General features: G+C 44.7%; 1 protein-coding gene and 1 pseudogene across 1 annotated transcript; one reads left to right on the plus strand and one right to left on the minus strand.

The window, feature by feature from the left end:
* Positions 1-934: 934 nt before the first annotated feature.
* On the plus strand, positions 935-4,712 carry LOC112215037 (annotated as a pseudogene).
* Positions 4,713-7,638: 2,926 nt separating this feature from the next.
* Positions 7,639-11,272, minus strand: LOC112214338 (transmembrane protein 229A). Its single transcript, XM_024372986.2, has 2 exons — positions 10,705-11,272; positions 7,639-10,599 (listed from the first exon to the last, which is right to left on the minus strand). The coding sequence occupies exons 1-2, from the start codon at positions 10,804-10,806 to the stop codon at positions 9,784-9,786; spliced, it is 918 nt and encodes a 305-aa protein (XP_024228754.1). The 5' UTR covers positions 10,807-11,272; the 3' UTR covers positions 7,639-9,783.
* Positions 11,273-11,735: the final 463 nt, after the last annotated feature.

Genomic DNA, 11,735 nt, shown 5'->3' on the forward strand with positions numbered 1-11,735 from the left:
TCACCTCCACCCTTCCCCTCTCCACAACTGCCCCTCCATTCCCCAAAACCTTCCCTCCTCCTGTCCCCAATACCTCGCCTCCCCTACCCAAAACCTACCGTGCTCGTCTCCCCAAAACATCCCCTTCCCTTCTCCACGACACAACCAGTCCCCTTCCAAAACACTCCAACCCTCGACTCCCCAAAACCTCCCTCCCTTATCTCCCCAAAACTACCAACCCTCCCTTACCCAAAACCTCATCTTCTCTTCCTTCTCCTCTCCCCATTCCACCAGTCCCTTCCCCAAAACTTCCCATCCACGTCCCAAAATGACCACCCCTCCTTTCTCTCAGTTCTCCACCCCTCCTCTCTCCAGAACTACTGTCCCTTATCTTCCCAAAACAACAATCGCTCCTCTTCCCTCTACCACGCGTCCCTTACCCAAAACCTCCACTCCTCGTCCACTACAAACCTCTCCCCATCCTCTCCACCACACTGCTCCCCCTCTGTTTGACTGTGAGCCCTTCATAGTGACCCAGAACATCCCAGACCTAGTGTGTAACAGGTACAATATCTCCCGGTACACATCCCCCTACAGAGGTGTGGCCACACCTGCCAAGGTTAGAAACAATACATATATTCCTCTTGGATAAATAGTAAAAAGTTAGAAAATGAATGACCCTAAAACAATCATATACTTCAATGTTCTAACAGGGATTTATTGCGAGAACGTTACTGTGTTTCCTTCCTCCCTGCTTTTAAGTGCCAGGTCAGTTCCTGTCTCTGTTCTATACTGACCGACTGGGCCTCTACCCCCAAGTGAACCCGCTATCCAGGCAGCAGTTCTACGGAGGCATCCCCCAGAGAGGAAACCTTGGGGCCAGCTTGGCCAAAGCCCACGCTGACATTGACTACTACATCCCCTCCAAGTACTGATCTAAAATCAGCACCAAAATCCTAACCTTAATGATTAACCATCAGGTCAACACTATGGGGCAACTACAACTGCTACTCTACTGCAGATCAATGTTTAGTCCACCATGTTCAAACATTAACCTTAACCATTAAGGGAGACTTGGGGACAACTTTACTGCTCCACCTCCCTCCATGACAGCCGGTGTCCTGGCTGTGATCGACTGGGAGGACTGGCGCCACCTGTGGGCCAGGAACTGGGGCTCCAAGTGGATCTACAGAACCCTTTCAGTGACCCATGCCCGCCAGAGGGACCGCTCCCTCACAGCATGGCGGGCCACGGCTACAGCCAAGAAGCAGTTCCAGGCAGAAACCCGCAGCTACATGGCAGAGACTCTGTCCTTGGGTAGTCGGCTCAGGCCCAACTACCAGTGGGGATTCTACCTGTTCCCCAACTGTTATAACCATGGATGGATGGAGCCAGGATACACAGGGAGATGTACCAAGGAGGTGATGGGGCAGAACGATGAGCTGCTCTGGCTGTGGGAGGCTAGTTCTGCACTATACCCATCTATATACCTGCAGGTAAAGGATGTTTTTTTGGGGGGGTGGGGTGGGGCAGGATATGACTAATTCATAATCTAACATCTACCCCTAGTCTGGTAGCCAGATGTGTTTTGGTTTTGCCATCTCCTGTGTAGCCTGGCAGGCTATACTAAAAGTCTAGTGCTTCCTAGTTTGTAGGTAAGGTGAGAGAGACTAACTCCCATGGGGTTGTTGTGCTTCTTTTAGGCGTCTCTAGGGGACAGGCATAGCACAACCCTGATGGTAAGGAACTGAGTCCAGGAGGCGCTGAGGGTGTCTGCCCTGCCCGCCAAGCCCCTCACCGCACCCGTCTGTCTACGTGGAAACACGACCTGTCTTCATCGACCAGAACAGACGCTTCCTCAGCCAGGTGAGAAATATGCTTCTTACAAAGGCCTTTGACCAATCCTAAATGAGTCTCTAGCTAGCCCCTACCCGCTAGACACACGAAGCAGGGTGATGGTGGGGATCCGAGATTAGAGAAATGTTGTCTTGAGGTGCAGTTACCTTTGTCACACTCCCTACCACTATAATAATAACCCTTCTCTGCGTTAACTGTGTGATGGTCTCCAGGGCGATCTGGGACCATCGGGGAGAGTGCTGCTGTGGAGGCCTCAGGAGCCATTCTGTGGGGGGCCAGTGCCAACTACGATGACAAGGTTAGGTGATACTCTAGCCCTGTTTATACCTGGTTCTAACATGGATCCTTTGTCCTGATCTTGTCCACATCCTGATGGTGCCCACATTTTCAGACAGGTGTACTATATGTAGACAATCAAAAGATGCATTGTGATCAGATCTTCCTCACCACATCAAATCAAATGAAATTGTATTGGTCACATACACATGGTTAGCAGATGTTAATGCGAGTGTAGCAAAATGCTTGGGTTTCTAGTTCCAACAGTGCAGTAATATCTAACAATTCCACAACAACTACCTAATACACGCAAATCTAAGTAAAGGGATGGAATAAGAATATGTACATATAAATATATGGATGAGCGATGACCGAGCGGCATAGACAAAATGCAATAGATGGTATAGACTACAGTATATACATATGAGGAGTAATGCAAGATATGTAAAACATTTTAAAGTGGCATTATTAATGTGAATAGTGATCCATTTATTAAAGTGGCCAATGATTTTGAGTCTGTATGTAGGCAGCAGCCTCTGTGTTAGTGATGGCTGTTTAACAGTCTGATGGCCTTGCGATAGAAGCTGTTTTTCAGTCTCTCGATCCCAGCTTTGATGCACCTGTACTGACCTCGCCTTCTTGATTGTAGCGGGGTGAACACGCAGTGGCTCGTGTGGTTGTTGTCCTTGATGGTCTTATTGGCCTTCCAGTGACATCGGGTGCTGTATGTGTCCTGGAGGGCAGGTAGTTTGCCCCCAGTGATGCGTTGTGCAGACCGCACCACCCTCTGGAGAGCCTTGCGGTTGTGGGCGGGTCAGTTGCCGTACCAGGCAGTGATACAGCCTGACAAGATGCTCTCAATTGTGCATCTCTAAAGGTTTGTGAGGGTTTTAGGTGACAAGCCAAATTTCTTCAGCCTCCTGAGGTTGAAGAGGCGCTGTTGCACCTTCTTTACCACACTGTCTGTGTGGGTGGACCATTTCAGTTTGTCTGTGATGTGTATGCCGAGGAACTCAAAACTGTCCAGCTTCTCCACTGCTGTCCCTTCGATGTAGATATGGGGGTGCTCCCTCTGCTGTTTCCTGAAGTCCACAATCATCTCCTGTGTTTTGTTGACGTTGTGTGAGAGGTTGTTTTCCTGACACCACACTCCGAATGCCCTCACCTCCTCCTTACAAGTGCACATGGATCTTGACAGTGAAGCTGTTTAAATCATCCTTACCCTGCCTTCTAAAATCATTGACAGGTGGCACCATTAACTTATGGCATCAATAAAATAAAATAAATAAATATGCATACAGGGAGGGACCAGGAAACCAGGAGGGACCAGGAAATCTGTTCACAAGTGCGGACACAATGGACGGATATGAGTCACATGTTAATACATGTTAATACCAAAGCCTCACATAGTTCTGAAAATGTGGGCAAAATCAGAATGTAGATAAGATCAGAACAAAGGCCGCATGCTAGAGCCAGGTATAAACAAGGCTTCTGACACACATACACACTCAAGATGATACTCCCCAATCACACTGAACGCAAAATACCACTGACATTTTTAGGGTGCCATTTGAGACACATAATATTGTTTTAAGAAACAAAACTATTCAAAAGCAGAAAAAAAACTATTCTCACCATGAATAGAATATTACCATAAATAGAATATTACCATAAATAGAATACTACTCCAGCACATATGAATCCACTCAAACTTTCTTTGATGTATTGTTCCCTCCCTCCACCCTCCCTTCCCACAGGCATCCTGTGAGGCTCACCAGGCGTATCTCAGCCCTACACATAAACATGATGTGTTATCATTTCCTCCTACTTTCTCTCTCTCTCTCTCTCTCCCTCTCCATGGGCGTCTTGTGAAGCTCTTTCCTTGTACCTCACCACCACGCTCAACCCCTACGTCAACAACGAGATGGCCGCCGCCCGGCAACTTCCTGTGCCAGGGGAACGGGCGCTGCGTCCGGAAGCACTACGAGTCGGACCACTACCTCCACCTGTCCTCAGGGAACTTCCGTATCCTGCGGGCCAGGGGCACATACATGGTCCCTGGGACTCCCAGTCTGGCTGACCTGACTCTCTTCTCCAGGAGGTTCACCTGTCAATGCTATGCAGGATGGACATGTTCCCCCAAGCTGCCCATACACCTGTCTAAAGCACTGGCGTTTAGACTGAAGCATCAGGGTCTGTCTGACAAAACTAAGACACTGAATAAAGTGATCGCTGATATGGAACAATCGACCATTAAAAGAGAACTTGAAAGAAAACCCCACAAACACTGATGGATGGATCAACTGGACTGTCCTGTGTGACATACACAAGGTGGCACAAGTCTCTGGTTTGACCTTCATAATAATACTGTCATAATAATCAGAGGTAAGTACTTGAACGGCTCATGCAGATGATGGTTTCGGGTGATATGTTGATGGCACATAAGGACAAACTACAGTGTATGCCATGCAGTACTGTACAGCCTGGATGTTTCAGGTCACTGTTTTCTCTGTGCCTTAATAAGGTTCACACTGCAGTAATGATGAAGCTCCATACGTCTACTGATTCCATTCAGCAGGAAATAGCCTAAAGACATTGACATGCTGTGACAGGAACAAAGAAGAGTTGATTGCAAGTAGAGATGGTTTACCTGTGACAACAGTTTTCCTGTAGTTATTTGTATATCATTGGAGTGTATATGGTTGTCTATTGCACTACTGATCCCCACAGTGTTGATGTTGTGAAGACAGGCACCTATTAGACCTGTTATTATAAATATTTTATTAATGGACATTGACCAGAGGTGCTAATAGTTTATTCTCCGTAGAGCCCAAAGCCTTATTAAGCATTCAAGTAGATTACTGTAGACATTTGGCATTTAAGCGTTAGCCTGCTTTACTCTGTAGAGAATTAACTTGAATTTTAGCCAGACTTCTGAAGTTAGGCCCACAACCCTATTAAGAGTTTGAGCATGTGCAGGTGTTATAACTGGAAATAGAGAAGTGATACCTCAGAGAGCCAGGAGTGAAGCAGTTAACATCAACACTAAATCCTGTGTTAGTATCAGTGTTCTATTGTTGTAACAAATAGAGGAAGTCAGTGGGGAGATAATGAGTCCAGAAGGAGAAGTGAATGATGGGAGTCATCTGGCCAATTAGATAAGCCATTGTTGTCCCTAGATGTTTATGGCCAATCAGATTGGCTGGTGGTGCTGTGTCCCTGGGTATCAGATATATGGGAACATAAATAACAGGTCCCTACAGTAACAATCCAGCTCTTCTTACCCCTCTAACCCCCTCCAACCTCGCTGAATGGTCTCCTTGACAACTTTCCACGGGTAACCTAGCCTAACCACACACACACACACACACACAAACAAATAGTGCAGAGGTGGAAAAACCAGACTCATCATCTCTGCCTCTCATGCCAAATCAATCTGACACCAGGCACAGATATGAGTCATTTAGTATCTCTTGATCCAGTCGCAGAGCAGTGTTGACTATATATTTGAGGTGCGGTTTCCTGTAAAAGGTCAAACATTTTCAGTTGGTTTACGACATTGTTCAACTTTCCTAGGAAGCTGATCTGAGAGAAGCACAGACAACCTGTAAATACAAGCAATTTAGTGAGAGCACAATGTCAATCAAGACAACATGGGACAACCTTAGTGGTTCAACATGGAGATTTAATGTAGTTCTAAGTAATGTACAGTATGCAGGCTACACTATATCCATACAGTGATTGATTCAATTCCACCATGGACATACTGTAGCAAGAATATTTGCGTCTTTCCTCATTTATAACCTAAAATAAACATGATTTTACTTACTCATTGTGAGCTATATAGTACATGATTGTTCTGTATTATTAAATACAGTTGGTCAATGATTTCCAAACATCAATTTTTAAAAGAAAAATTATGATTAAGATCACAACTTTACCAGGGACAGAAGGTTCTCCCCAACCACATACAGTGGCTTGTGAAAGTATTCACCCCCTAGGCATTTTTCCTTTTCTGTTGCCTTACAACCTGGAATCGATTTTTGGAGGGGTTGTAAAATCATTTGATTTATACAACATGCCTACTACTTTGAAGATGCAAAATATTTTTTTATTGTGAAACAGACAAGAAATAAGACAAAAAAACTGAAAACTTGAGCGTGCATAACTATTCACCCCCCCCAGAGTCAATATTTGGTAGAGGCACCATTTGCAGCAATTACAGCTTCAAGTCTCTTGGGGTATGTCTCTATAAGCTTGGCACATATAGCCACTGGGATTTTTGCCCATTCTTCAAGGCAAAACTGCTCCAGCTCCTTCAAGTTGGATGGGTTCCGCTGGTGTACAGCAATCTTTAAGTCATACCACAAATTTCTCAATTGGATTGAGGTCTGGGCTTTGACTAGGCCATTCCAATACATTTAAATGTTTCCCCTTAAACAACTTGAGTGTTGCTTTAGCGTTATGCTTAGGGTCGTTTCCCCTTAAACCACTTGAGTATTGCTTTAGCATTATGCTTAGGGTCATTGTCCTGCTGGAAGGTGAACCTCTGTCCCAGTCTCAAATCTCTGGAAGACTGAAACAGGTTCCCCTCAAGAATTTCCCTGTATTTAGCGCCATCCATCATTCCTTCAATTCTGACCAGTTTCCCAGTCCCTGCCGATGAAAAACACCCCCACAGCATAATGCTGCCACCATCATGCTTCACTGTGGGGATAGTGTTCTCTGGGTGATGAGAGGTGTTGGGCTTGCACCAGACATAGCGTTTTCCTTGATGGCCAAAAAGCTCAATTTTAGTCTTATCTGACAAGAGTACCTTCTTCCATATGTTTGGGGAGTCTCCCACATGCCTTTTGGCAAACACCAAACGTGTTTGCTTATTTTTTTCTTCAAGCAATGGCTTTTTTTCTGGCCACTCTTCCGTAAAGCCCAGCTCTGTGAAATGTACGGCTTAAAGTGATCCGATGGACAGATACTTCAATCTCCACTGTGGAGCTTTGCTGCTCCTTCAGGGTTCTCTTTGATCTCTTTGTTGCCTCTCTGACTAATGCCCTTCTTGTCTGATCTGTGAGCTTTGGTGGGCAGCAGTCTCTTGGCAGGTTTGTTGTGGTGCCATATTCTTTCCATTTGATTAATAATATATTTAATAGTGCTCCCTGGGATGTTCAAAGTTTCAGATATTTATTTAAAACCCAACACTGATCTGTAATTATCCAAAACTTTTTCCCTGACCTGTTTGGACAGCTCCTTGGTCTTCATGGTGCCGCTTGCTTGGTGGTGTTGCAGACTCTGGGGCCTTTCAGAACAGGTGTATATATACTGAGATGATGTAACAGATCATGTGACAGATTGCACACAGGTGGACTTTATTTAACTAATTATGTGACTTCTGAAGGTAATTGGTTGCACCAGATCTTATTTAGGGGCTTCATAGCGAAGGGGGTGAATACATATGCACACACCACCTTTGTTTTTTTAACAAGTAATTTTTTTCATTTCACTTCACCAATTTTGACTATTTTGTGTATGTCCATTACATGAAATCCAAATAAAAATTAATTTAAATAACAGGTTGTAATGCAACAAAATAGGAAAAATGCCAAGGGGGGTGAATACTTTTGCAAGGCACTGTAACCAGGAAAGAAACTTCTGGTCCAATTCATCATCACTGAGGCAGTAACTGTTGGCCCATGTGTATCCTTCTTTTGCATCGTCCACAACAAAAGCCCACCATTTTGAAATGACAAACCACAAGGAAAATAATCTTGTTATTTCAATCAGTCCAGTGTCAGTCTCCAGAAGAGTGGAAGGTAATTGTTTGTTTGCGGAGGCAAGGGAAACTCTCACGGCATGACATATTCATAATCATCTGACAAAAATCAACATGTGTAAAAGTTGAAATATTTCAATAACATCATGTTATAAGATATTTTTCCCTGCACTAGTATTACTCATCAGTACCAGCTTTCAGTTACCTCCAACCTTAGTTTCACGGGATCCCCAGGACTGACGACAGCAGGCAGTAAAATGCATTAAAAACATGCTAGAGAATCATCAAATCAGTAGAGCTAAAACTATACGTTTCCAAACGGAGAGAGTATAAAACGGAAAGAGTATAATGTTGGAACAGGTTGCTAGTGAAGTCACAATGCCAGGTATTCACACATACTGTATGTGTTTGGTCCCTCAGAGAGAACATGGAGACTTTACCGTGTGGTACAAGTGCAAACAAGGAAATAAAACAGGCAGAAAGATCAATGCCAAAGAACACATGGAGGTTGATCCCAAGTAATTATACTATACATGCTCCACACCTGACTCCCAGACCTGGATTCAAATACTATTTTGAAATAATTTCAAATACTTTTGCTAGGCTTGCTTGAGCTTTCCTGGTGTGGAACCAATTCAATAGTCACAAACATTCAAACCCCAAAACCCATCCATCTGGCACTCCAGGCAGGTGAAAACAAACAGTGAAAGTGCTTGAAAGATTTCAAGTAGTATTTGAACCCAGGTCTGCTGACTCCTGATATTGCCCACTCCAGATCAACCTGTCGAGTGTAAACCATAAAACGCTGACGCGTGCGCCGCTGCTTTATAAACGTGAGGTAAACAAGCCTGGGTCTGGAGATTCCCCATTGAGCTTTGTTTTTTTTAGTTCAGCCAGGATTAGGGGGAACCTTGGCCCACAGTGTAGTTCAGTTTGGGAGATGTCCCTATGTAAAGAAGGGAGAAGGTTAAATCTGATCTTCAGGGTCTGTCTGACTGGCACACATTGTCTGTTTACATGACCCAGATTAAGCCTATAGTGGTAGACTAAAAAGCACTTTCAATTCCCCATTGAGCTTCCTTTTTTAGGTCAGCCATGACTAGGGGGAAACTGGCCCACAGTGTAGTTCAGTTTGTCTTTAGTCCAGCTGTCTGTAGGTTTGCTCAGAAAGGCACTCCAACACAGTAAGGTTAAGGTTTGGTTCAGAAAACTATTCACAGTGAAATTAATTCGGTCCACGACCCGTTCGTTCTATCTCCTGCTACATACATTTTGAACTTTTTTAGAACACATTTTATTTCCAAATGTCATGCATTTTTGGAAGAAAATAAGATTTAAGCAATTAAGTGATCATGAATGTGCATATGCAGCCATGCAGAAATGAGCTCAAAGCATGCTCTGGGATTGAAGAGACCAAACAAGTCAAATGGTGCCTGCCATGCAATATGGCTGACTTTGTCAATATAGTTTCAATAATTCACAGCTCTAAAATCATGAACAAGCAAATGAAGTGTAAAATGTAAAATATTATTGTTTCATCTGCATCAAAGTAAGAAATAGCAGTTGTCATCACAGCAGAAGGCATGTCCATGTGTCGTCACATGCCAGGCAAGGCATGCCTGTGTGTTTAGGCTACCTGTAACAAATTGATAGGCTATTCGTTAGAATCACTGATAAAAAGAGGCTGTCTAAACAGCTACATCAATACCACATTTCCACTGGGGAAATACACATGATTTTTTTACAAAGTGCGGGTACACAATTGATCATCTTAAATGTCATCTTCTTTATTTGTATTAGTATCAATAGTCCCTAAATCAATTGTGGCCTAGGCCTATAATACACTTGTCTTTCCTGGACACAGGACATACGTTGATGTCAGCGCCCTGCCCTGAGTGCCCTCACTCCTCGTCTTTGGCACACACCACCACGCGCAGCAGAACGTTGGACAGAATATCCTGGTAGAGACTGATGCAGACCCATCCGGGCAGGTAGAGGAGCGTGATCAGGCCCATGAAGTTGAATGGATAGTGGGAATAATCCCATGAGCATGCGCCGTACTGCCGCAGCGCCAGCCCCCAACAGAACTCCCAGGTGTAGATGAAGCAGATATAGATGGGGAGCCGCCTCCAGGTGCTCCAACCTCGTCTGAAGCGTAAATGAAGGTAGAGTTTCTCTACCACGAAGCTGCAGCTCCCGTACATCAGGAAGGACCACAGGGACGTGTGGCCGCTCATGGTCCGGTCCAAATTCTCCACAAGGTTGAATATCGAGGTAAAAATGATCTCGTCCAGAAAGCCGTGCATTCCAAAGAAGAGGAATCGTACAACATCGGGCAGACCGTTATTAGGCAGCGACTCCAGGGTGCGCTCTGCCGGGGTAGACATGGTCCGTTTCCCGGGGCAATGGTAGCGCAGCCGCGCAAGCCCCTTGTGGAAAACTTGGGTGAAGTACAGGGCCAGTAGGTAGTGAACTACGAGATGAGTGGCAGAGACTATTCTAACGTGCTCGGTCAGCGTGTTAATATTCCCAATCAGGATCTGCAACCCGATGTACACAGAGGGATAGAAAACAAGGTGAAAAACTACTGGGCGTCCTTGAAAGCACTTCTTTTGCGAATATATTTTTTCCAGCAAGAAATGGGTCAGCGAGTGCATGATGCAGAGGTACGGGGAGGAAAAGCCGAACAGTTTGGGGTCGCTGTCAGCCAAAAGCCCCTGTGCGGACGACAGGAGAATATCCAAAGTGACACCGTGCATTCCATAGAAATAAAGCCGTAACAATTGTGGCAGCTCTGTCATTGATTCGCCCACGTCCCCTACCTCGCTGGATGGATCTTTCTGCCGGGGCTTCCTCGCTGCTCTCAGGCTGCTACCTCCCTGTCCTACCCGGATCCGCGGGCTCTCTCTCCGCCAGCTGGCCATGGTTGATCTCTCTCTCCTCGGAGAGAATCAGAAAGCAGCTCTTGTTCTTCGTTCGTGGCACATTCTGTACTTTTAACGGAGCTGCGGCAGTGTCATTAGCAGCTTTGCACCTGACAGCGCCTGATCCACAGCAAAGATGTTCTATTATATTGATAAGATAGTCGAGTGACCGCTTTAACAATGGAAATACATGTCCTCAAAGATGGAAGGCAGGTGGGAGGAGGCAAGATCAGGTGGGACCATTCTAGCCAACGAGAGGGGGTTTAGACAAAAGTCAAAGACAGTACGCCTGCAAGTATGAAGATCGGAAGAAACTGCTTCTCCAATAGAAATGTCAGATCATGCTTGCAGGTAATGTCGTGGTGACGTTTGGCTAGCTAAACTCAGAAATATGTCATCTGGTCAATTGATCGTTTCGCGCTGAACTGGACATGTGCAAATCAAAGGCACTACTTCGATATAGAGTTTTTGATGAAAATTAAAATGTTTCAGTTTGCCACTTTCACAAGGTTGGAGTAATAACATGTTCAGTTACTTAAGACATTGGCTTGATTCTAGGTTGCGCCTTTAGATTTCTTTAGAAAATGAACAACTAAAGAAACATTTTCACTTCTGTCATTGACTTCTCAAACCCCAGCCTGGTCTTCTTGATCTGTTTCGCATGCATTCCGCTTCTGGGTTTTGAAACTCTGTGATAAAGTGTTTTTTATTTTCAAAGTTGCCGAAATGCCACGTGTGTCCACTTATATCAATGCATTTGTAACAACAACCTAACCATTACAAAAACGTATATTAGACCAAATAAGCCTCATGTAGCAAATTACCAATTCAATTTTCTGTTGACCAAATTTCACACTCATTGACAGCCATACAAACATTTCTCACTTACTTTCATGGACTGATTTTGGGCGGAGTAAACACTCTCGCTA

Source organism: Oncorhynchus tshawytscha, linkage group LG15 (genome assembly GCF_018296145.1).
Source record: "Oncorhynchus tshawytscha isolate Ot180627B linkage group LG15, Otsh_v2.0, whole genome shotgun sequence".
Lineage (NCBI taxonomy): Eukaryota > Metazoa > Chordata > Actinopteri > Salmoniformes > Salmonidae > Oncorhynchus > Oncorhynchus tshawytscha.